Source organism: Sciurus carolinensis, chromosome 2, assembly GCF_902686445.1.
Source record: "Sciurus carolinensis chromosome 2, mSciCar1.2, whole genome shotgun sequence".
Lineage (NCBI taxonomy): Eukaryota > Metazoa > Chordata > Mammalia > Rodentia > Sciuridae > Sciurus > Sciurus carolinensis.
Window position 1 is genome coordinate 109,160,223 of NC_062214.1, and position 26,193 is coordinate 109,186,415.

Genomic DNA, 26,193 nt, shown 5'->3' on the forward strand with positions numbered 1-26,193 from the left:
AAGCCAGGATACAAGTTGGCTCCTGTGTCCCCTCCAGGATACAGTCTTTTCCTTCTGCCACCATTTCACATCCTCCTTTCTAATCATTAGAGCTAATCTGCCCCCTAAATCTGTTTCACCAGCATTTCTAGGAATTCAGCAGAAAATAAAGGAGACAGATTTGATGGACAGTTTATCACAGTAGTGAAATCAGAAAGAATAGTGACAGGAATAGAGAGAGAGGGGGGAAGGCACAAAGTGACTGGGAACTAGAAGAAAGAGGCTAAGACTAGAGATAATGGGACTGATGTAAGTGAGGCTAGAGGAAGAACAGGTTCCTGGGATAGAGTATGGAACTGTGAGTACTAGTAAAAATTGAGTAGATAAGAGGATAAAAGTGGTGGAAATGTGTTAACAAATAGAAATTCACAAAATTCAGGTGGCATTGTTTTTTATCTAAAGAATGGTTGGAACTGTAAATCTGTATACTAATTAACAAATCATCATCAAAATTAGAAGGATTATAATCTAAGAATAATGTACTTTTAGTTATCAGATGTTTGCATAAATACCCCCTAGATATAAATGCTAGTTGTAAAGATTTTGATTTAAGCAATAGTAGGTCATTTCACATCAAGTTATGCTGACATGTACTCCTTTTAGTGTCTGGCTACATAGCTGGTCCATCTTCATACTTATCTGTAAAGATTTATCAACCTGCTTTTTACAGAAAAGGAAAACAGAAAAGGAAACTCTCCAGCAAAGCATCTGGGAAATTTCATTATTTTAGATTCATGAATCCTCTGAACAGTGCTCATCATTAAGAAGTTGATTTGTGATTCTGACATCTATCATGAGACCTGTGCTTGTGTTCTGTATCTGTCATAGGGGGAAGAAGAGTTTGATATGCCTCAGCCTCCACATGGCCATGTCTTGCATCGCCACATGAGAACAATCCGTGAAGTGCGCACAGTTGTCACCCGTGTCATCACAGATGTATATTATGTGGATGGAACAGAAGTAGAAAGAAAAGTTACTGAGGTAATACCCTAGGTCCTTGTGGCAAGTTTCTTTCTATTGAAAACTCACCTTGCACACCTCGTCTTTCCTGTGCCACTAGTTCTAACACTTGGTTTTCCTCTTCCTTCTTTTCTGCTCCTCCTCATTATTATTATTATTGTAAAAGATATAAGAATAGGGTTAAAAAAGAGAAGTCCTGTTATTCTGTTTTCTCCAGGCATGTTCTTGCTGTTTGATCTCTGGTCAGTCCTATCATGTTTTCCTTTTCTGTAAAAAGCAGGTTGATAAGTCTCAATCTCTCATGTATAAAGGTTTTATGTGTCATTTTAAATCCTTGAAAACTCAAATGAAGTTTAGAGGTCCCTATTAGATGCATGTGTTTCCTTGTTGTTTTTTATGTCTATCATTGTATTTTTTTTTTGTCTCCATCTATGTGTGGTCGTGGGTCATGGACCTGTTAGTAAGAGATGAATTTTCAGTGGGATTATTATGGACTCAATAATATGTCAGCATATTATTGGCATTTATTGACTTGTTAATGGACAATGTCATATACTGACTTTATTTATATCTCATATTGACTGAGATTAGATAGATTTTCTAAAGATCTGGGATCTTTGTTGGTACATATGGTAATATCTGGAACTATTTTATTTAATCGATAGGAGGTGCAACTGAACTATATCCTCAGCCCCATAAAGACTTCTGTTTTTTTTTACCCCCTTGAGGGGCCTTGGATTCAAACCACGGTCCTTGCGCATGCTAGACCAGTGCTCTCTAGAAGGAGTTATTTCTTCAGCTCCGACATTTTTTGTAATGATAATGATAACCCTATTTATTCCTATGTCATGGCATAATTGTGAGCTGGCCATGTAGAAAGTTGTGCTTAGGAAGAATTAAACTCTGGTATATGTTTCTTAAATGGAACATTCTTATTGTTCAGTAATGTGTCTTTGTGGCCCTCATGTTAGACAACATTTGACATCAATTTGAGAAATTGTTTTTTTATTCTTTGTTATATACAAAACCTCAAAAATATTTTAAAATTTGGATTGATTGATTGATTGATTGATTGCAGTGCTGGGCATGGAACCCAAAGCCTTATGCACTGAGCTACATCCCCAGCTGTTTTTACTTTTAATTTTGAGCTGGGTCTTGTAAATTTGCTAGGGCCTCAAATTTGCAATCCTCCTGGCTCAGCCTCCCAAGTAGCTGGGATTATAGTCATGTGCCACTACATCTGGCTCAACTTTATTTTTTAATATTTTAAAAGCATTTTTGTTCATGGAATTTTTTATGTCATGATTTTTATTTATTTATTTATTTATTTATTTATTTATTTATTTATTTATTTTTTAGTGGTTGATGGACCTTTATTTTATTCATTTATTTATATGTAGTGCTGAGAATCAAACCTGGTTCCTCACACAGGCTAGGCAAGCACTCTTCCACTGAGCCACAACCCCAGCCCTGTCATGATTTTGGGAAAATTATGAACTTAATAGTTTTATAGAAAAATAATTTGCTTTCATGAAAAATTGTTGTAACTGCAATAGTCCACATTAGTATATCTGTGCCAGATATACTGTATTGTATATATACAGTATATACAATAATATATAATATACTGTGTTTCTGTGCCAGATACATTATATTGTAATACCTAGTACTTCATTTAATATTTTATCTGGTACTTTAAAGTGCATATTTCTGGAAATGATAGTCCTATTAGATAGCTTAGAGGGAAGAGTTCAACTCCATGGTCATGAGTAAGTGTGAGATACCAAATGTTATTAAACCCTATCACCACCACCATCATCATGAAATTTACATATCACATTTAAGGTTCTGAGAAGTCCTCTGGTAAAGATAGCTATTTTATTCTGTTTAACCCAGCACTTCCTGAACTTATTTATCTTTGAACATATATTAGGTAATACCTATTATATGCCTGTGGACTGTGGTTTGTTAAACACTATAATTAAATAAAATAATAAAGACTAACCTTTAAGTAATAACTTTTAATATTTACTAACATAACAGGGATTATTATAAGAACTTAAGTGAATTAACTTATTTAATCCTCAAAATTATGCTGTTTGCCAGTAGCACATGCCTGTAATTCCAGCAGCTTGGGAGGCTAGGTAGGAGAATCGTAAGTTCAAAGCCAGCCTCAGCAATTTAGTGAGGCCGTATGCAACTTAGTGAGACCCTGTCTCAAAAAAAATTTAAAAAATGGCTGGAATGTGGCTCAGTGGTTAAGCACTGCTAGGTTCAATCCTGGTACAAAAAAAAAAAAATGCTGTGAGATAAGATAGGGTTGTTATTTTCATTTTGCATAAAACAGAGGCATAACAAATTAAAATATTACCATAAGTTTTATACAGTTAATAAATAGAGGAATGAGTATTCAATTCAGGCGGCATAATTTCAGAGCCTGTGTTCCCAATCTCTACCTTATGCTGCCTCTCAAGAGAAAAAGTTGTATGTGCCAAAAGAAAGGCACATATGAATAGTTCTGAGGAGGAAGAAATTCATTGGAAGACAGTTTCATTTAATTCATTTTGGATGAGAAGAAAACATTTGAGATGGACATTAAAGATTTTGATATTGGGAGATAGGAGGAAAGGGCTTGGTGAGCAGAAGCACAGAGGCAGAAAGCAAAGAGCATACCAGAACAGTTGGTGGGCAGCACATTCAAACATGTGTGGGGTGTGAAGGTGGACAGGTTGAGGCAGAGTAAAGCTGTTCATGTTCTGGGAAGTAGAGAAAACATAACAATGAAGAACTTTGTTTTTTCTCGTCTTTATAGCCCTTGTTTCTTTCATCATCTTTTAAAGATTTTATTCATGTATTTGTCAGTAATTTCCCAGCACTGTAGCAGACATTGGGACTGTGAAGACAAAGAGATAGTGTTCTAGTTCTCTAGGCACTTACAGTTGACATGTAACAAGTCTAGAACTTGTTGACTGCTGTAGTAGAAGGGTAGGAGGAAAGAAGCGATGGAGTCTACAAGCCTACCTGAGGAGTTCAAAGGCCTCACAGAAGATGTAGTGCTCAGATGAGTGTGGCAGATAACACTAAGGGGTAGGGTAGAAGAATATTGTAAACAGAATGCAAAGTGGATACAATGACATACTGGATTATTATTTTTACTCTCAGTGACAAGAACATGTGCGGTAAGAAATGCTGAGTAAAGGTACTTTGAGATGGTAATGGCCTAGGGCTTTTTGTATGTCATAGAAAAGAGGTTAGATTTTTATCTTCTGTGTTATGGGAATCCTTTGAAAGTTTTGGGGGGAAGGAGTTACATGCTCAGATTTGCATGTTGGAAATGTCAGATTGGTGACAGGATGACAGTGAATTACAGTGGGTTGAGATTAGAGGTATAATTTAGGAACGAGTTAATGAGCGTCAAGGTAATACAGAGGCAGTAGGGGCTGAGAGGAGAGAAACAGATGCAAGATATATATAGAAGGTAAAATTGATAGACCCTTGTGAACGCCTGAACTTGAAGATTTAGGCAGAAGGAAGAATCTAATATGATGCCTGGGCAGCTAGATAGATGGTGGTACTGTGAACTGAGACAGAAAAATAAGTAGGTTTCTGCTTTAGAGACAGATCCTTCATTCAGTAAATACACTGAGGGCTTCATTTGTGACAGGCACTGTACTGTATTTTGGTATTATGTCCAGAGAAGATGGTTAAGATTCCCTGTTTTAATGTGGCATTTAGGGGAACATATGGAAAAATAAGTAAATAAATTCATTAAAAAGACCTTAACAGGCTACTTAGGACTTCGCCTTCAATCATTATAAGAGTAGGAGCCTGTACTCCTACTGGCTGTTGATCTTTGGACCTGCTATCAACTGAAACATAGCCTGAGACCCCTACTCCCTTGCCATGTCTGAGAAAAGAAATCATTTTACATTCTGGACTCGTGACACCTACTTTGGTCAAGTGACCTTGGCAGATTGTACTAACTTGAATCTAATCAGAGCTAGCAAGTTGGATAATAGGAGATGGTAATTGGAGAGTGGCATGTTTGTGGTGGAGACTTTGGAGGTGTACAGTAAGAACCCTGGAAGTAGATGGCTGAGGTCAAGTAGAGGAAAAGGATAATGATGGTAATTAGTTCAGGAAAACTAGGAAGTTGCTGGGTTAGTCATCTGATGGAAATGAGCCACTGAGAAGATGATTGAAGCAGTGATGGGGAAGGCAGGAGAACTGTGAACCAGGAGTTCAGGTCATCATGTGAGAGAGTGGAAAGATGCTAGTCGATAATAGAGGAAGGGGAGAAGTTTAAGAGAATAGTGGGGCCTGGGGTTGTGGCTCAGTGGTAGAGCGCTTGCCTGGCATGTATGAGGTCCTGGGTTCGACTCTCAGCACTGTGTATAACTAAATAAACAAAATAAAGGTTAAAAAAAATTAAAAAAATAAAATGAAAAAAAGAATAGTGGTTTGGTAGGAGTAGGAGCATAGAAATGATCTATAAATGAGAGATAAATGGGAGGGAGGTCTCACCCTCTTAAAACTCTTGCATGGAAGTTTGGTTAAAAGAAATCAGCCTTTGGGCTGGGAAGATAGCTCAGTTGGTAGAGTGCTTGCCTTGCAAACACAAAGCCCTGGGTTCGATCCCCAGCACCGCAAAAAAAAAAAAAAAAAAAAAAAAAAAAGAAATCAGCCTTTGCTAGAAAGAGCTGTTAAGGATGTGAGAAGCACTGTGGATATCTAGGATTCATTCACTGAAGGCAAGGAAATAAGATCATGGATTGAGTTTTGAATGTGTTGGATTTCAGGTCTGGTACATCCAAGGGGAAGAATCTGGTAGGTATTTGTGTCTCTTATGATGCCAATAATTTAATTGAGTTTGTACTGTTGTTAGATGGCAGGGGTAAGTGTGCTAAACCTATCTAGGAAAAGCATGTAAGAATGAGAAAAGGAATGAGAACAGAGTCATAGAAAATACCAGTTTTAAAGACAGAGAGAAAGGAACCCTGAAAGAAGTATAAAAAGGAGTAGCCAAAAAGGCAGGATGAAGAGAAAGATTTTATGAATTTTAAAGAAGGGAGAAGTAGAAAAAATAACTATTAATCATTTCATAGGATTAGTTAAGTGTATGTATGCAATTGCTTGCATCATGTCTTACCAGGGAAACTGTAAACTTGTTGAGGTAAGAGTCTTCTTATACTTCTCTTTATCCTTTCTGACTAACACAGCATCATGTGAACAGTCTAGACTCAAAGGCAGATGTGTAACCTGCATACTGTAATTTCTTTATTGTGTGCCCGTAGGGGTATTGCTGGTTGGTCCTAGAACTTTTCCCCATTAACCCTAGGGTTTAGAAGGCTCAGAAGGCTTAAAACTAGGCTCAATGTCGCTACTACCAGCTCATTAAAGTGGACATGTGAGATGAAGCCAAATTGACATTCTTGTGGCCCACATGTACTGAAAACTCATAGATTGATGACAGTCATTTTGGTCTTCATTTTTCCTAACAGTAATACCATTTTTACTCTATTTTTTAACTATAATTTCCTGCTTCTTGGATCACTTATTGAAAGGCAATATCGAAAACTAATGTTAAAAAGTGTTTAATTAATGCTGCCCACTGTTTGTGATTTTTTGTTTTAGTTGTTAATGGGCATAATACCTTTATTTTATTTATTTATTTTTTAATGTGGTGCTGAGTATCAAACCAAGTACCTCACACGTGCTAGACAAGCGTTCTTCTACTGAGTTACAACCCCAGCCCCTGCTCACTGTTAATGAAGTTCGTGGAAGGACTCCTAACCACTCATTTTCTCTTCTAACCTACCTACCTACTTCCTTACCTGTCTTCACTAAGGGAAATTACCACTGTCTTCTGGGTTAGAACCCTTGCTAGGAGCCAAAGGTTGTGAACTTGTCCAATAAAAAGATAACAGCTCAGTATAAAGGTTTCTTTCTTAATAATCTTTTACCATCTTTATTTTTTATTGAGCTGTATATTCCCAGTAGAATGAACAGATCCTAAGCATCAAGTGACTTTTGACTTTTTTTTTTGGAGACAGGGTCTTGCTAAGAGTTGCCCAGGCTAAGCTCAAACTTGCAATCCTCCTCCTTCAGCCTCCCAAGTATCTGGGATTTCAGGGGTTCTGACAATTTTATGTAACTACTACTTAAAAGAGATACAGAACATTTCTGTTATTCCAGAAATTCCCTACTGATTTTCACTTTTCTGAATTGAAATTTCTTGCCATCTCTAGGATTTTCAAACCATCACATTGGCACTGTTCTCGTACTTTCTTTTAGCTTCTTTCTTCATTTCTTCTCTGCAGGAGACTGAAGAGCCCATTGTAGAGTGTCAGGAGTGTGAAACTGAAGTTTCCCCTTCACAGACTGGGGGTTCCTCAGGTGATCTGGGGGATATCAGCTCCTTCTCCTCAAAGGCATCCAGTTTACATCGCACATCAAGTGGGACAAGTCTCTCGGCCATGCACAGCAGTGGCAGCTCAGGGAGAGGAGCCGGACCACTCAAAGGAAAAACCAGTGGGACAGAACCTGCAGATTTTGCCTTACCCAGTTCCCGAGGAGGCCCAGGAAAACTGAGGTGCAGACAGGGTCTCCCAAGAGAGAGCCACAGCAGGGGCAGGGTTGCTGACATTCTAATATCACAAGAAAAGGGAGTAATGGGAAATCCCTATCCTCAGTGTAGGATGAATTAACTCCATCTCCATTTATCCCTCTCCTATCTGGGGCTGGTATGGGAGGAGCCCTGTGGAAAGTAGATTTTGTTAACAAAGAAACCCCTTGGGAAAATATAGAAAACAGGTGAGGGGACTTTGGAAATGCTAGGTATATGCTTCTACCACCCCTATATTCTGCAGCCTATATATACTTTGGTTGGGAATACAGGAAGTTTGGGGTGGTGACCCCACTTGATGGATCTCTTAGCTTTTTTTTGTCCTTGCAGGTGTCCAAGCCTGAAGTAGAGGAGGAGGCAGGGCAGAAATGGGTGTGCTGGTTTTAAGGGCAGCAGTAGGAAGCTTTGTCAGGAGGGAATAGACATTCATACAGGAAGATGTCCTTCATTTGTTATCCCATACTTTGAACTATCTGACTGAGATTTTGGTGGTGGGTGTGTGAACCAGTTTTCTACTGCCCTGGAGGCCTAGTACATGTAGATTGGTTGGAGGACCATGGGAAGACTATGAAGGAGGATCCAGTAGCAGGAGCTATCAGACTAACCTGTCTTCATTCTCTAGTCCTAGAAAAGGGGTCAGTCAGACAGGGGCGCCAGTGTGTGAGGAGGATGGTGATGCAGGCCTTGGCATCAGACAGGGAGGGAAAGCTCCAGTCACGCCACGTGGGCGCGGGCGAAGGGGCCGCCCACCTTCTCGGACCACTGGAACCAGGTACCCGGGTAGTGTGAGATACATTTAGTCTATGACTTGTTCAGAAAATAAAGGGAATAGAGAGAAGAGATGGGAGTAGAGAGATGTGGGGTATTAGGAGGGAGAAGAGGGTCCCATACTGACTGGGGAGTGGGCAGGGATCAGTGAGACCACTGAGAGACCAGGCTTATTTATGCCTGTGATGGGGTTAATAAAGAATGGGCTACCCAGAATCATGGACAAAGGAGTGGGAAAATTGGTAGATATGAACTTCTATCATATTTTCACTGCCTTCTCCTATCTCTTGTATCTCTTTAGAGAAACAGTTGTGCCTGGCCCATTGGGCATAGAGGACATTTCACCCAGCATGTCACCAGATGATAAATCCTTCACTCGAATTGTGCCCCGTGTGCCAGATTCTACGAGACGAGCAGACCTGGGTGCTAGTGCTTTGCGTCGTAGCGATTCTCCAGAAATTCCTTTCCAGTCTGCTGCTGGCTCCTCTGATGGCTTAGATGCATCCTCTCCAGGGAACAGCTTTGTAGGGCTCCGTGTTGTAGCCAAGTGGTCATCCAATGGCTATTTTTACTCTGGGAAAATCACACGAGATGTTGGAGCTGGGAAGTATAAATTGCTCTTTGATGATGGGTACGAGTGTGATGTGTTGGGCAAAGACATTCTTTTGTGTGACCCCATCCCGCTCGATACTGAAGTGACGGCTCTCTCGGAGGATGAGTATTTCAGTGCAGGTAATAAAAGAACTGGATCTGTAGAGATTATGCTCTAAGACTGTCTATTTTTCTGTCAGTAATTACCAAGTCATCTCCTCTAGCCCACTCCTTTTCTAGGATCTCTAAAGTCAGAGATTCCATTACTGTAAAAATTTTTATTTTTTTAATTTTTTTTATTTTTTTAGTTATAGATGGACACAGTATCTTTATTCTTTTATGTGGTGCTGAGGTTTGAACCCAGTGCCTCACAGGTGCAAGGGAAGCACTCTACCAACTGAGCTACATCCCCAGGCCCTGTTGCATGTTTTTTTTTTTTTTTTTTTGCGGTGCTGGGGATCGAACCCAGGGCCTTGTGCTTGCAAGGCAAGCACTCTACCAACTGAGCTATCTCCCCAGCCCATATGTTTTTTTAATAAATTTTTTATTTTGGAATAATTTTAGATGTAGAGAAAATTTGCAAAGTACAGAATGCTTGATAGCACAAAGTTCCTGGGTACCCTTCACCCAGCTTTCGCTATTGTTAGCATCTTAAGTTGGCATGATACATTTGTCAGAACTAAGAAACCAATGTTGGTCCATACCATGAAGTCACTCCACACTTCACATGGTTTTCACCAGCTTTTCTTTCATTTCCTTTTTCTGTTCCAGGATCCAATCTAGGATATCACATTACTTTTAGCCATCATGTTTTCTGTGGTTGCGTCTGATTTATGGCAATGTCTGTCTTTTGTTTTTTATGACCTAGAAAGTTTTGAGAGTACTGGACAGGTATTTTATAGAATGTTCATTCCTCAGTTTGGGTTGTCTAATGTTCTATCATTAGATTGGAGTTATAGGTTTTTCTTTTTTCTTTTTTTTTTGGTGCTGGGGATTGAACCCAGGGCCTTGTGCTTGCAAGGCAAGCACTCTACCGACTGAGCTGTCTCCTCAGCCCCTATACGTTTTTCTTGTTTGTTTATTTTGGTACTGGGAATTGAATCCAGGAATACTTTACCACTCAGTTACATCCCCAGTCCTTTTTATTTTTTTATTTATTTGGAGAGAGGGTCTTGCTAAGTTATTGAGGGCCTTGCTGAGTTGCCGATGCTGGCCTTGAACTTGTGAACCTCCTGCTTCAGCCTCCTGGGACACTGGGATTATAGACAGGCACTGTGACACCTTGCTTAGTTACGGGTTTTTTATAAGAATGCGACAGAACTGGAAGTACCCTTCCACCATATCATGGGGTCCAAAGAAGGTATGTGACATCACTGGTGATGGTAATATTTGTCAGAGTTCTCCACTTTCAGTGTTAGTGTTTTTCCCTTTCCATATTCTATTCTTTCACCATTGGCTTTTAAACTTGCTACTTGTTTTGATAGGAACTTGGTAGGTGTGTGTGGTAGGTACATTCACATCTTTTAGCCTAGGAAGAAATTGTTAGTGCTTCATTTGCATGCCTGAAATCAACTGCTTTCTGGTTTGAAGAAAACAGATATGTGAGGCATCAGTTAGGGGCTCTTTTATGATCTGTGATTCACAGTATGGATCAAATGCATTAGTTGTTCTTTGAAGTACAAAGCCACTGTTCACTTTTGGTTCACTTTTGACCTTTCAAGACAAAGACAGTTTAGTATCCAGAGTGAATAAGGGCAGTTAGTCTGTTCCATTTATTGAGTCTGTCTTCTATTATCAACACTAGACTGCTTCTAGTTGTAGTAGTTCTTCATTAGTGTTAAATGTATTTTTGACCTTGGGCTTCTTTTTCCTTTTAAATTGATCTTTGTTACTTAGTTGGTGATAGAGATTGAAGCTAGGAGATGAACAGGCAAGGGGAGTGATTCTGTGGAATAGACAGGAAAGAACCAAGGCCTGTTTTCTTCTCTGTACTCTTTTTCTTGGGGGGAGGTTCTGGGTTTCTTAAGCACAAGCTAATAGGAGAGAACAAAATGGATCTTTCTTTTTATAGGAGTGAATTAATAGTAATTCCTTGTTTTTTTTGTTTTGTCTTTGGTACTGGGGATTGAATCTAGGAGCACTTTACCTCTGAGCCATGAGCCTAGCCCTTTTTATTTTTTTAAATTTTAAGCCAAGGCCTAGCTAAGTACTAAGGCTGACTTTGAACTTAAAATCCTCCTGAGTAGCTGGGATTACAGGCTTGTACCACCACATCTGACTCAATAATGCCTTGTTTTTGTTGTATGTGTGGTATGTGTATGCTGTAGATAGTTGGTTGATAGAGAGGTTGATGATTGGAAATAGGCCTTGCCTGAAATCACACAGCAAAATTAGACCTAGGCTCAGGTCTGCTTGAATTCTAGCCCAGTTTCGTTTTGTGCCCCATATTGTGTTCCTCCTAACCTAAGGGCAAGAGCAGGAAAGTAGGTAAAAGGCAGGAAAACTTAGGCAGAAGAGTTAGGATTTACTTTTTTCTTTTCTTTTTATCTTTGTTCTGATTTTGCTGTACAACGCACATGCTTTGTTATAATGATTTCATTTTTCTTGACCTGTACTGGGAAATTGAACCCAGGGGTGCTTAACCACTGAGCCATATCTCCAGCCCTTTTTAATTTGTTTTGTTTTGTTTTTTGCAGTGCTGGGGATTGAACCCAGGACCTTGTGCTTGCCAGGCAAGCACCCTACCTCTTTATTTTTTATTTTAAGGTAGTGTCTCACCAAGTCATTTAGTGCCTTGCTAAATTGTTGAGGCTGACTTTAAACTTGTGATCCTCCTGCCTCAGCCTCCCTAGTCACTGGAATTATAGACCTTCGACACCACAAAGCTCATTTTTCATCTACAACTTACCACAAGACTTAATCACTCAACCACATGCCATTTCTCTTGAAGGGAACCATTTGAACCACTAACAATCCATAAAAATGACCTTGGGAAGCTTCAGTTTATTTTATAACTGATGGTCACCTTCTATGAGAAAATGTCCTTAATCCCACAGTAGTAGATAAGTATAATCCTAAGTGTTCTTACTATTTGGAATTCACAACAGGAATTCTGTTAAATCCTTTCATTGATCTCTGAGTTCCATGACTCAGGCCTGCTTTGCCTTTTGAGAGGGTGCTAAGCAGCTTAATACAACATCAGGCTTCTTTTATGTTTTTACCCTGCAGGAGTGGTGAAAGGGCATAGGAAGGAGTCTGGGGAGCTATACTACAGCATTGAAAAAGAAGGCCAAAGGAAGTGGTATAAGCGAATGGCTGTCATCCTGTCCTTGGAACAAGGAAACAGGCTGAGAGAGCAATATGGACTTGGCCCATATGAGGCAGTAACACCTCTCACAAAGGCAGCAGACATCAGCTTAGGTAAGACCTTTGCTTTATGAACAACTGTCTGTGGAAACTGTGTACTGCTTAAAGAGGGAGGAGTAGTTTTTAGAGCAATCATCAGTGTTTCCCTAACTTATTTCTGTATGTGGCTTATCAGATGGTCATGAACTATCATTTTCTGGAACTATTCCCTTACCTGTTTTCTGCCCAGTACCAAATAGTCCTTAGGGTTTTTCTGGTTTCCCCAGTGGTATAGGGGTCAAAATACATCTCAGTTATGACAAGGACTGAACAGGAAATAAGATGGTCTTCAAAAGAGGCTTCCTGCCTCTTGTGGGAGGTTGGGGAAAGGCACTATGACATCTAAATCAGGTTCTTCCCAGCTTCTTGGAATTCAGGGCCTCATTTGATCAATCTTTGGCTTATCCTACGTAGACAATTTGGTGGAAGGTAAGCGGAAACGGCGCAGTAACATCAGCTCTCCAGCCACCCCCACTGCCTCTAGCAGCAGCAGCACAACCCCTTCCCGTAAGATCACAGAAAGTCCTCGTGCCTCCATGGGTGCTCCCTCAGGCAAAAGAAAACTTATTACTTCTGAAGAAGAAAGGTCACCTGCCAAGCGAGGCCGCAAGTCTACCACTGTAAAACCTGGTGAGTGCTTCCTTTTGTCTCATTTTCCCTCAGCAGACCATGGTAGAATGCAGGATCTGCTGCTGAAGAGATGTAGCCTAATACCTAGCAATGGCACTTCTGTCCTAGTTATAGTGGTTGGGTCCAATAAGCCTATAGGTGGTACTCAGAGGTAGCTAACTGCATCTCCTGTCCCCTTATCCTCTGAATCTGTTCAAGTGGGGTAAATAGGAGGCCAGGACTAGATTACAGACATTCATTGACTCCTATGTGGGTTCTAGAAGGGAAAGGAATACTGAATTTTAAGCAGAATCAAAGTAGATGAGATCTCTTTGCATTATCTTCTGCCTCCTGGGAATTCTGCTCCTATCTCTCCTGCTTAGGCTTTCTCAAACTTCCTGTTGAAGGTTACCTCAGCCTATGTCTCCTCTCTCCCTACTTTCCTCCAGTCAACCCTTTTCTAGTAACTTAAGTTCAATGTTGAGAGGAGTTCAGTCCTTATATTTTTTATTGATTCTCTGCCATGGCTGAGACTTTTAGAAATAAAATCCTCAATCTGCCCTGAATGGGACTCTCAAGCTAGTGCACTAATGAAATTCTGTTGGTTGTTACCATGTCCAGGCAGCAGAACTCCTATCTGTGTTTGTGTTGTGTCATCTCTTTGTCTGTCTAGCACGACTACTGTTGTTTCAAGGTATTCAAAAACAATAACAACAGCAACAGCTAACTTTTATTGAATATTTACTGTGTAAGGCATGGACCATGTTTCATACATATTTCCTCATATATAATCCCTTAAAATATAGGTGCTAGAATTTGTTTCCAGTTGAAGAATTTGAGGCACAGAAAAGTTGACTAATTTTCCCAAAGTAAGCCAGGATTCAAATTCAGGCAGTTTTGATTTCAGAGTCCAGCCTTGTATACATGACACCATATTGCTTCTGAGACTGTTCTCTTATTTTAGGGAGGCATGCATGACCTGTTTTTGTCATCTTAGCCTCCTAGCAAACCTGTGATTCAACTTCTCCAGGTCAGGTATTTGCTTTCTTCTCAAGGACTTAACTGGGGCACTTACAGCATGGGTGTTCTGGGAGTCCTAGACTGACTGGTTCACTTACATACCCAGGTGTTGGAAGCTAGGAATTAAGGCAGGGTATTTTGATGTGGCTTCATCTACATATAAAACCACTTTATTACCAAGTATTCTCTGTACCATTCTGGTAAGGGTCAGAGATGGGGGTGGGAGAATTTGCTGGGGACACTTCTTGGTAATAAAATTTTTTTTTAAAGACTGCTTCAAAATATCACATATTCTGGGGGAAGTTAGCACACTGTGAAAGTGGGCTGAAGACTTCCACTTTTCACTCTTACAACTCTTTGTTTCTGTTAGAATCACCTCTTATTTCAGATGGCTAAAAGTATTTGAATATGTCAAAACATACTAGTGATTTTCACTTATGAATATAATACACTGTACATTGTCACGGCTGTGTAAAATTTAATTTTGTCTTCGTTGTTATTTGATCCTATGTTATTGGCCATTTAGAGTGCTTGGCTATAGTAATAATCAGAAAAGTTCCTTAGGGCATGGCCTACCCATCAGGTCATGCTTGGTGCTAGGAGCTTGGTATCACCTAGTACCTATACTCTTTTCCAGGTGCAGTGGGGGCAGGAGAGTTTGTGAGCCCCTGTGAGAGTGGAGATAACACAGGTGAACCTTCTGCCCTGGAAGAGCAGAGAGGACCCTTACCCCTCAACAAAACCTTGTTTCTGGGCTATGCTTTTCTCCTCACCATGGCCACAACCAGTGACAAGTTGGCCAGCCGCTCCAAACTATCAGATGGTCCTACAGGGAGCAGCGAGGAAGAGGAGGGTAAGGCCCTAGGAAGCCCTAGGGGCTCTGACTCAAATGTTTTCTTCATTTTCTTTCACTTTATGTGCTGGTTGGTCCCCTGCTGAGGCATGGCAGAGGCTGGGCAAGTGGCAATAGGGATCTTGGATAAGTAAATGAAAATTAATTTGTACCAAGCCTGCCTCTTGGTTTACAATTTCCACAGAATTCCTTTCAGTGAGTGGTTCCTCAAAACAATCCTGGTAGGCATATAGGAGATAGATTTTTATCATCTCTTTTACATATGAAGAAACAAGCTGAGAGAGGTTACATTTTTTGTCTATAATTATATTTGGGATTAGAACTGAGTGGTCATTTTACCCTCCTGCTGCCATCCTCGTCAGTCAGGCTTCTGAATGCCCTACTATCTTTTCTCTGTGTCCTAGGGGCAATTTCTAGGGGAAACCTATATGAAGAGTGAGTTTTTATTCTCTTAGGGTCTGAATTTAAGACTGGGAACGTGTGCTGCCCAGTGCCTAGGGTAATTTGAGAGAAATAGCATCTAGCCTTTTCCAGCTCTTGTCTTTCTTGTTAACTGTAAACTAAATTTTTATAGTTGTCACTTTGTGTTTTGGGTGAAGGCTGAAGAGAGGAGAGGTAACATTTCAATATTTGACAAGTATGTAATCTATGAGAGAATGAGCAAATACAAGTATGTACATTACTGTAAGTGACTGACAGTAGCATCCAAATGTGTCTGTTGAGGCTAATGGATTAGGTGGAACTATGGTTCTACAAGTCAGAACCCTGACCAATGTTGAGTCTTACAAGAGTTTAAATTAGGAAATATGGTTGTCATAAAATAGCACTAAAGATCTGTGATGATTGGCATTTCAGGTGTGTAGATGACTTTCCTAATATGCCAAAACTTCTCACCAACTGCAGCCATGTGGACAAGGACATGGGAAGAGTGATCAGGAAGTTGAAATTTGAATTTATGCTATTTGGAAGGTGCATATAGAGAGAGGCTGTAGAGAAAGATGCTCTGGGACAGGAAAGTTGGGTTGTGGGAGCAAGTATAGTTAATGTGTGGGATTTTCAAGTCTTCAGTATATGTAAAGCCTAGTTTGTCTTACAGAATTCAATAGTTATCTCAATGGGAGATGAATAAGGTATGTGAGGAGTTTCCTAGCCAAGAATTTAGCTTTACTTTGATCACAAACATTGATCAGATATTTGGGGAGTCCGTGAGGAGTCTGTATAAAGGTATGTCCTGGCATTAAAAGTGTTCATTGTCTTTTTTATTTTTGCCTTCACGATATTGCTCTAACAAATTCCTAGCCTTTTCCCAAACCAGCACTTCACAAGGCTGCACTACAGATGTTTTGTTACTTGGCACAGCATAGTCAAAAACACTAACTTTGATATGAGATAAGGCTGTTTCTTCAGTTCCCTAAAATTCTTTGTGCCTGGGTGAGACCTAATAAACTCTATTCAACAAAAATTAAATGAAGAGGTATTTGAACATTTTTTTTTTAGATCCCTTTATAAAAACTCTAGGTTTTGGGTAGAAAGTGTAGTTATGTTGTATGCATCAGTTTTATGTTGGTTCCTTCAGACTTGCCCTAAGAGTACCGGAATCCTTGATACTTTTGGCATATGAGAAAGCTTAGGGGTATCTTGATCTCAAGATGGCCGAAGATAGCTGTACTAAAACGATCCTTTGCTATGCCAGGTATGGTGGCACACACCTGTAATCCCAGCTACCTGGGAGACTGGGGCAAGAGTATCTCAAGTTGGAGTCCATTGTATTCAATTTGGCAAGACCCTGATTCAAAAAATAAAATAAGGGCAGGGGTTGTGGTTCACTGGTAGAGTGCTTGCCTAGCGTGTGTGAGGCCCTGGGTTTTTGATCTTCAACATCACATTAAAAATAATATAAAGGTATTCTGTCCATCTACAACAACAAAAAATATATAAAAATAAATAAAATAATAAAAGGTGGGAATATATAGCTCAGTGGTAGAGCACTTGCCTCGCATGTGTGAGACCCAAGTTCCATTCCCAGTATCACAAAGAAAAAAGTGAAGAAGAAAAAAATCCTTTACCGAATTAATAGTTTTTAAGAAACTATGTGTGATAGATATCATAGATAAATGGGGATTCTTTTATAACAGGAGATTGGTAAAAATATTTGTCTTATGAAACACTATTAATGAGTTAGGAATATAGCCCTTGCTCTTGTTAGGTGGCACATCATCAGGGATCATCAGACACAGGTATTGACTATGAATTGGGTTTATTTGGTACTTTTTTCCTAGATCAGAATGGTGGAATAAATAACCTCTTCATTTTAGTCTCAAATTAGGCAGAACACTCTTACCTCAAAAGTAAACTAAATCCAAATTAAATTTGAAAATTTGAGAAATGGATTTTCTAAACTGCTGGAGCATCTTTACCAGGGGTCTGCTCTACCAGGTTTTACCACTGGGGACAAGGGGGAAAGGGAGTGGTCCTGGCATTGAACTTTATGCATTGGGTTGGGTTTTTTATTTGTGATAAAATTTCAGTTAATTAGAACTTAATTTCCCAGAAATCCTAATTAACTAAAATCTCTAATGTCTTGCTTTTCTTTTCTTTTCTTTTTTTAATGTGTTATTATATATGAGAGGAGCAGATGACAAGAAAACAAGCTCAAATTAGATATTTGCTCAAAAGAAGCAATTTCTAATTGCCTAGGGTCATTACAGCTTCAGCCTCATCTCTCATATCTTCTACTTCACCCTCAAGACTGTAGAGCAGTCATTGATGTTCAGTGTCCTGAGGTACTTCAAGATCATCAAAGGTAGATAGTATTCCATGAAAAGGTTGAAATAGGATTTTCTGATTAACCTCCACTTAATCAGTTAAATTTTTGAAATCATAAATTTTTTGTGCATTCTGGTTTACCAAAGTTTTAGGGTACTGTGGGTAAAAAAGTTTTAGTGAAGTGGGAATTTGAAGGCTTTATTATATATAAAAAGTGATCGTCAGCTATTCTTTATATCCACCAGAGGCAGAACTCGAAGTGGGTTTAGTTTGATGCAGTAAAGAGTTAGGGTAGACAAAAGGACACCTTTCTGATGGTAAAGGTTATGCAAATTAGATTGTCACTGTGGGAAATGGTTACACTGTCTATTCCCATGAAGAGTCCCTTGATTCAAGTCTTAGTGTAGAGGAACCTTTGATTTCAGGTCTAGGACCTACCTTCAGTCCTCCTCTTCCCACTCCCTCCTGCTCTTGTCCCTTCTTTTTGGCAGCATTTTATAGGCCTCAAGACAGATCTTTCTGACCTATGGGGAAGCTTTTAACTTGTTTTGGGGGACACACTGCTGTGGAGATAGCTGGGGAATAGAAAATGAGGCAGTCAGAAGCAGGCATAAAGTAGTATATAAGAAACCAACCAATTCAGTAACTATTACCTTGGTTATCTGTTTTTTTATGTAGAATTTTTAGAAATTCCTCCTTTCAACAAGCAGTACACAGAATCCCAGCTTCGAGCAGGAGCTGGCTATATCCTTGAAGATTTCAATGAAGCCCAGGTGAGGAGTTTTTTGTGTATCTATCCTGTGTGACAATAATGAAGTCTTTCTGCACTGAGAAAAGGCCTGAGAAGTCCAGGAGGTTGGATAAAGTAGCCAGATTTCAGGAATTGGAAAACTCTCAAAATGTTCCATGAGCCAAGTACAGTGGTACATGCCTGTAATCCCACTGACTTGGAGGTTGAGGCAGGATGACTGCAAGTTCAAGACCAACCTGAGCAATCTAGTGAGACAATGTCTCAAAAAAAAAAAAAAACAAAACTAGGGATATAGCTCAGTAGTAGAGTGCCCTGGATTCAATCCCCAGTACCAAAAAAAAAAAAAAAAAAAAAAAAAAGTCATTGCATGAAATTTAGTTTTTATTGTATACAAGGAAATGTATAGAAGCTTGCATTAGTTAATGGCTCTGGTTCTATTTCTGTGATAAAGCAGACTGAAACATGTTTATTAGAAATTCCTTTTATGTTGCTGATTCTTACCTTAAAAGGACACGTACATGGGTTTGGTTGTCCCTGCAGGATTTAGGCCCTCAGAAAGTGACAGGTAAGAGTCAGGAAGAATGTTTAAGGAAGCATTTTGGGCCTTTGAGAGAAATGGCCTCAAGGACAATCATAGTTTGGAAAGTATTTGAAAGCCTTCCAAGTCGTTCTCCATAGCTTATCAGAGCTACTACTGAGGACCTTTCCACAGACATTTCCAGACCCATTGACTGTTCTGTTCCTTCCAGTGTAACACAGCCTACCAGTGTCTCCTAATTGCGGATCAGCATTGTCGAACCCGGAAGTACTTTCTGTGCCTTGCCAGTGGGATTCCTTGTGTGTCTCATGTCTGGGTCCATGACAGTTGCCATGCCAACCAGCTTCAGAACTACCGTAATTATCTGCTACCAGCTGGGTACAGCCTTGAGGAGCAAAAAATTTTGGATTGGTGAGTATTTGAGAGCCCATCCAGAGCTGAAGAGATAGGAAGACAGCAAGCTTTTGGAAGAATCTAGGTGAGAGGATAAACATTTTTAGAAACTGAAGTGTCTATAGAATAAATTATAGAATTTGGGTTTGAAATGACTTCACCAGCTCATCTAGCTTTATTTCCAAAGTTTAGTTCCATATTGGCTCAGAATCCTTTGAACATGTGTGAGGATTTATATGTAGGTTCAATATTCCCAACCTATAAGGTCAGGGAACGAAGTTTTAAGCAAGCATTAAAAAAAAAAAAAGTTCAGGCACATGATTTAGATTATTCCCAGTCCCTGGACAAACATAGGAGTCAGAAGGGTAGGATCAGAAGGCCAGGGATCCCAAAGAATATACATCATTTCACCAAGGGGTAAGGAATGGGGTGCCCTAATACAGGGCTTAGTTATGAAGGGTACAGATGTACCTGAGTTCCTTTGCAGAATGGCTGTTGGTCATTATCATGCTAAGGTTCTTTCCAATTCCAAAGGGCTATCTCTGAATTCTTCATAGGCAACCCCGTGAAAACCCTTTCCAGAATCTGAAGGTACTCTTGGTATCAGATCAACAGCAGAACTTCCTGGAGCTCTGGTCTGAGATCCTCATGACTGGTGGGGCAGCCTCTGTGAAGCAGCACCATTCAAGTGCCCATAACAAAGGTACCTGGAAAGTGTGTGTGTTATTGTTCCAAGTATATCCTTAGACCCCTGTTAGGCCTTGTGATGCAAGTCTCAGTTCTGAGAGTTTCACCTTATCGATATTTCAAAGAGAAGAAAAGTACAACCTGTCAATGTGAGTGAAGCACTGAGCTGTTCATGCTTCTACTTGTTTCCAGTAGTGTATTTGTTAAACATTTCTACAAGATTAGCCTATATTTTTGGTTGTGATCAGAACTATTCGACATAATAGGACTTTATTAGTTTGGGTAGACTGGAAGGCATTGGCTAGAAGGCACACCTGTCTTTTTAATGGGGGGCTAAATTGATATCCTTTCCTCATTCACTTTCCCCTACTTCTTGCAGATATTGCTTTAGGGGTATTTGATGTGGTGGTGACAGACCCCTCATGCCCAGCTTCTGTGCTGAAGTGTGCTGAAGCATTGCAGCTGCCTGTGGTGTCACAAGAGTGGGTGATCCAGTGCCTCATTGTTGGGGAGAGAATTGGATTCAAGCAGCATCCAAAATATAAACATGATTATGTTTCTCACTAAAGATACTTGGTCTTACCGGTTTTATTGCCTATTGTGGAGATTGTGTTTTAACCAGGTTTTAAATGTGTCTTGTGTGTAACTGGATTCTTTGCATGGATCTTGTATATAGTTTTATTTGCTGGACTTTTATGATAAAATAAATGTTGAATCTCTTTGGTTGTAGTAACTGGGATTTCTTCATCTGTTTCTTTGAGCTTAATTTTGGAACAAATAACAAGACAAACAGTATCTTGGAGGTTTTCAGTAGTTTTGCTCACTTCAGGAGGACAGCTAGCCAAGGAAGATAAAAATTTAGTAGAAGATTTTAGTTTGTGGCATCACTGTCAAAAAGTTATCCCAGGCTGTCTAAAATGCTGTGCTTCCAAAAACTCAAATTTTAAAGTAGGTGAGAGACCAGATTAATATGCCAAAAGTTAAGTGAAACTGGAAAGAGCTCTGACTATTTAAAAAAGTTTCTAAATGTAGAGCTCACTGACAGCTGACATGCAAGGGAAAAGGATCAATTACTGAGTGGTGAGTGACTATAAGCTTGATGGGACTATAAGCTTGACTCTGTAAGATAAGATATTGAAAGTCCTAGTGGGAGAGCCAATATATTATTATTGTCACAATCGCTAGAAGCTATTTCTTCCCTGCCCCTAGCATCATCCCTGTTCATGTCCTCTTGTTCTCTAAACAAAGCCCAACACATTCCTCTATAAGGAGCCAAACAGTAACAATTTTTAGGTTTTTTGGGCCATCTGGTCTGTCACAACGACTCATCTCTGCTGTGAGAAGATGAGAGCAATCATAGGCAATATGTAAACAAATGAGTGTGGCTATGTTTAAAATAAAAAACAAAACTACATTTACAAAAACAAACAGCAAGCCAGAATTTGCCAACACCTGCTCTAGAGGCAGCAGAGGGAGGAAGGGGTCAAAGGGGTCATTTCTAGTTGACCATTACAACTGATCATAACATGTGGTGGAAGAAGCAGAGATGAAGACCAGAGTGAGTGCTGCAAACGAGGCCAGAACACACTTTTCCCCAGTCTGGAAGGAGATGTTAAATGAATATTTATTTTATTCACATTGATACCAACATTAATGACTACCCATGATGATTGGGTCATATCAGGGAAACTTCAATTACTGTTGTTTGTCTAAGGTAGAATAATTGGGCATGCAATTTTCAGTAAGTTAAAAATCTTAATTTGGGGCTGGGGATATGGCTCAATTGGTAGAGTGCTTGCCTCGCATGCACAAGGCCCTGGGTTCAATCCCCAGCACCACAAAAAATAATAATAATAAAGTTAGCTGAACAAAAAAACTATGAAAAAAATCTTAATTTGACCTCAATTTTCTCTTGAAGACCTTTTTCTTTGGTGGAAAAATACTTTAAATATATTGTTATTAGCTAGAGTTGCCCTTTTACCTGTCTGAAAGAATTGGAACTTGCAAAATTCTTCAGATTCACAAGTTTGAAGATCCTTAAGGCTGGAAGTCTTATAAATTTTGAAGGAGGAAAGAATCTGTGTAGGCATATGTGACTTGATACAGGGAGAAGGAAAGTTTTTCTCACCTTTTTCTTGCTTGGTGATAACATCCAGCAGTTGACCTATTTATAAACAGAATTCCTTTTTTACTTATGACCCCCCACCACACACACAGGTGCACAGAAACCTTTCTGATCTCTGTTGTTTACTACTGTATTTCCCACACCTTGAACAGAACCTAAGCAAACCTAAGTAAACGCCCCATAATCACTGGTGAGTAAATGAACATGCCTAGCAAATGCTCTCAGTGTAAAGAATGAGTGAGAGCTTTGTGTAGTCAGCAGAGGGACAGCTGATGCCACAGGTACTCCTTGGTGGGCAGTCACATTCCAAATGGGAATGAGAGGAAGGAATTGTATCTCTGGACTGTTTCTAGGAGAAAAGGTAAAGCCTTCTCATTAGGCTGCAGACATTTGGTGAGTGGCTAGAGAATAGGACAGATCTTCGGTAACAGACTTGAGCATGTGGTGAGATTAACTGTTATTTCAGCTTATGAACCAGAAGTTTTCACATCCCGAAACTACAAAAGAAAAAAAAAAAAAAAAAAAAAGAGGCTCATTAAATACCATGCTTTCCTAAGATTGTCTTCAAGGAAATATGAGTCAGGGCAACCTGTGATCTAGATAATGTCATCTTAACATTCAGAGTCTCTCTGACTACTGTTAAAACCACTTCTTAAAAAAAAAAAGCCTACTTTGGGCTGGGGATATAGCTCAGTTGGTAGAGTGCTTGCCTCTCAAGCACAAGGCCCTGGGTTCAATCCCCAGCACCAAAAAAAAATAAAACAAATCCTGCTTTGAGGACATTTTAAGAGAAGGAAGGGCAATAAACTACTTTTCTGAATGGAAAAAACACAGGCCTGAGAAGCCAAATACCAGTGGATCTCACTATTAGATTAAAAAGCCTCAGTGAGAAGGGCATGCAGTTTTCACAGACATGCAATTCCTTTCACAGAATTAGAAGCTGGGGGCCAGCAAAGCACAGTGCCCATGGTTACACAGCTAGTTTGTGTCACAACTAGGGAGTGGAAGGCATGCTTCCTCCCAGCATAACAACCCATATCTCGCAAAGGACTTAAAAGCCTTCTCACTGTCATGTGTTTCAGTATTTTCCTATGTTGATGGTTTTCACTGGAAAATAATTTTCATTAAAATTATTAGAGATGGTCAGACACATACCTGTATCTCTGAGCCTTATTTATAAAATGAGGGTATTCGGATCAGATGATGGCTAAAGTCTCCTTCCAGTTAGGGAATTCGGCAACTCTTTAAAAAGCTATACACAGTTAGGATTATTCCTACCTGCCCAGAGTTCCACCAGCCTGGGTGTAGTATTTGTTATAATCTAGTCTTAACAGTAGTTGAGCCAAATCTGAGTTGATCTGATGATTCCGGACACTGGAGAGAATCTTGAATAGAAGTGAAGACTGGCGGCTAAAGCCCTGCAAAGAGGAGGACTCAAGCTGGCATTCCCCTTAAATTCACCAGCTCTCCAGGTGGAGGCCTGGAGCAGGGGAGTTCCTTGCTCAAAATTCTGCAGAACCACCTGGTCTTTCCATATTCCCATTTCTATTAGCTCCTAAAATGACTTGGTCCATGAAATGCATGACTTCCTATGAAAGTACTTTCTCATTAGTAGGAATTTGGCAAATGATTTCAAATGAATATATTCTATCATGTACTGGGGGTTGGGGAGAGCTTTTCACTTTTCTTTTTTGTTACAGGCAGATAATTATAATCTCAGTGAGACAGGAGGTTAGTTTAAGGAAGTAAGGATGTAGGATGTGAGAAAGCACAAAGCCAATGCACAGTAGGTGGGCTGATACATTCTTCAGGGCTGAACTATTTTTGAACACTGTGAGGTGGCATTTTAATCATCTACTGATACCAACACTTTTCTCTGTCTTGTTATTTCTGTGTGTATGTATTGGGGAAATGCTTTATTGACTTGGAGGAGAGATCATGATTTCTCCTTGGGCAAAACAACCTCTGTCCTTTGGATAGGGCTGCACACTTCCAGTGGTCAGGCAGACTCACCTTCACAAGAATGCTCAGCTGGGCAGCTCCACGCTCATCCAGAGGGCCCAGGTTCTGACTGACCAATGAACAAAAACTGTGACAGAGATCTAAGATTTCATTCAGGCAGTGAAACACCTACCCAGGAAAGAGAGTTAGCATTAGGAAAAGAAGGAAGATGCATCTGTGAAGCAAAAGACTTAACAGTTGACCTCCCATATCTGACCTCAGGACAGACACTACCACTTGCAAGGCTGCTGGCCCCTCAAATGCAACATGTGCAAAACAGACTCATCCCTTGCTTGCATTATTCTCCTAATCCACTCTGCACAAAACTTCCACTCTATCCACATTAATCATAATTTCTCAGAACAGTGTGTTCCTGCCTATGAGCTATGAGTAGTGTTCCTGGTATCCGGGAGACTCATTTCTGAAAAACCAATGCAAGTCCCACACTCAGTGAAGCACTCCTTCCCCACTGTAGCCTTTAGTGAGCCCTCACTTCTCTGCTATATTATCTGTACTGTTCACTTGGCAATTGTTCAGGCCACTAGTGTTGTTACTGATCTTTGTATGAATATATGTCTTGTTTCTCCAACTAGATTGTGAGCTCCTTAAGGGCAGAGCCATGACTTATACCTCTTTGTATCCCCAGTGCCTTGCATACAGTAAGCACTCAATAAATATTTAATGATGATGACTTGCTCTGATATTCTGCTTTTCTCCAAGGATATGCCCAGGCCATGCATAGACAGAGTTTATCTAACACAGTGGTATTTGATTGTTTTCACTTCATGGAACCCTCTTGGAGTAGAATTTACATAACTCATTCTTCCTTGGTGTAGCAAAAGTTCAAACCGGAAATAACAGAACAAAAAGGGGTCTATAGCAATGATGGTGTGGTACACATAACAGTAACAACCAACTCCCATCACAGATAAAGCAGGAGTTATTTCAATCTGATTTTTATCCTGAAATTGGATTAGCTGTGATCTTTAAAAATATACTGGTGCCTGGGTCCCACTCTAGGAATTCTAATTAAAGTGCTCTAGATCCTAGACTTTTTTTTTTTTTTTAATTTTTAAATTGTTGATGGACCTTTATTTTATTCATTTATATGTGGTGCTGAGAATTGAACTCAGTGCCTCACACATGTGAAGCAAGAGCTCTACCACTGAGCCACAACCCCAGCCCCCTAGATTTTTTTTAAAGGTCCCAGATGATTACATGTACAGCTAAGGTGAGAATAACTGTCACAAAGGAGACATGTACGTGTACTTACAGATATACCCAACTTTAAAACAACTGGTTGAACCTGGTCCAACAGATTTTTAAGAAAGTGAATTCTGCCTTTTTATTGGTTTTTCTGTAGTATCAGAAGGATATTTTTTAGTTTCTTTAAATCCTTCTAAGAGTTAAATACATATAATTCTTTTCTCTCTAGCTGTTCACCATATCCTATAATGACATTTCAGAAATTCAAAGACATTTAAATTTCCTGTTAACATTCTCTTTTTTATAAGTTGTAAAAAAAAAAGTTTGAAAGTGGAGTTGAACAAGTACTTAATCATAGTTTTATATCCTGTCAATGCAAAGTGTCTAAGGGAACAGTCAGTGCAGTCTAAGAAAACCAACCAGCCCTACTTACAGGTTTCAATAAGATAAAGGACTGAGCCAGCAAATTGCTTAGGAAGTGGTCGTGAGCCAATCGGATGCTTTCAAAGTCTCGGGTAGAATTGATTTGATGAAGCAGCTGTGAGAACTGAGACTCCAGCACGTCTACCTGATAGACAGTTGCACAATTTTTAGCACCTTGCATATTCTAAGCGCCCTACTGCATTCTATCCTGTGCTTGACAGGAAGGAACAAATTCATTTTCCCCACTCATCTTTCCTCTAACCAAGCCATGTTCAGGCTGACCAAAGACACTCTGATATTGCCCAGCCTTTTGGGAAGTTAGTTACCTGTGTAATTCTTAACCATCCTCAATGTCTTGGACCACTCTCAACTGCCCCAACACATGCCCTCCACTGATTGACTTGATTTAGTCCTAGAGAATTCCAGAAGTTCT

The 26,193-nt window shown here is 39.8% G+C and overlaps 2 protein-coding genes across 7 annotated transcripts in view; one reads left to right on the forward strand and one right to left on the reverse strand.

Annotated features, from left to right (window-relative positions):
- Positions 1-22,823, forward strand: part of Tp53bp1 (tumor protein p53 binding protein 1) — a 90,991-nt gene extending 68,168 nt beyond the window's left edge. For 5 of the 6 annotated variants that reach the window (XM_047539467.1, XM_047539469.1, XM_047539468.1 and 2 more), the window contains 11 exons: positions 868-1,020; positions 7,320-7,591; positions 8,247-8,396; positions 8,694-9,124; positions 12,212-12,403; positions 12,803-13,018; positions 14,655-14,870; positions 18,315-18,409; positions 19,137-19,336; positions 19,876-20,021; positions 20,385-22,823. In XM_047539467.1, the coding sequence (XP_047395423.1) occupies positions 868-1,020; positions 7,320-7,591; positions 8,247-8,396; positions 8,694-9,124; positions 12,212-12,403; positions 12,803-13,018; positions 14,655-14,870; positions 18,315-18,409; positions 19,137-19,336; positions 19,876-20,021; positions 20,385-20,572 (2,259 nt within the window). In that variant the 3' untranslated portion in view covers positions 20,573-22,823. Of the gene's footprint in view, positions 1-867; positions 1,021-7,319; positions 7,592-8,246; positions 8,397-8,693; positions 9,125-12,211; positions 12,404-12,802; positions 13,019-14,654; positions 14,871-17,505; positions 17,667-18,314; positions 18,410-19,136; positions 19,337-19,875; positions 20,022-20,384 lie in introns of those variants that run through there. The other variant, XM_047539471.1, reaches the window with a different exon arrangement.
- Tubgcp4 (tubulin gamma complex associated protein 4) overlaps positions 21,611-26,193 on the reverse strand; it is a 46,341-nt gene continuing 41,758 nt past the window's right edge. Inside the window, exons 15-18 of the mRNA XM_047539477.1 lie at positions 25,771-25,905; positions 24,144-24,260; positions 23,409-23,548; positions 21,611-22,627 (exon numbers count right to left, since the gene is read on the reverse strand). Of these exons, the coding sequence (XP_047395433.1) occupies positions 22,615-22,627; positions 23,409-23,548; positions 24,144-24,260; positions 25,771-25,905 (405 nt within the window). The 3' untranslated portion in view covers positions 21,611-22,614. The remainder of the gene's footprint in view (positions 22,628-23,408; positions 23,549-24,143; positions 24,261-25,770; positions 25,906-26,193) is intronic.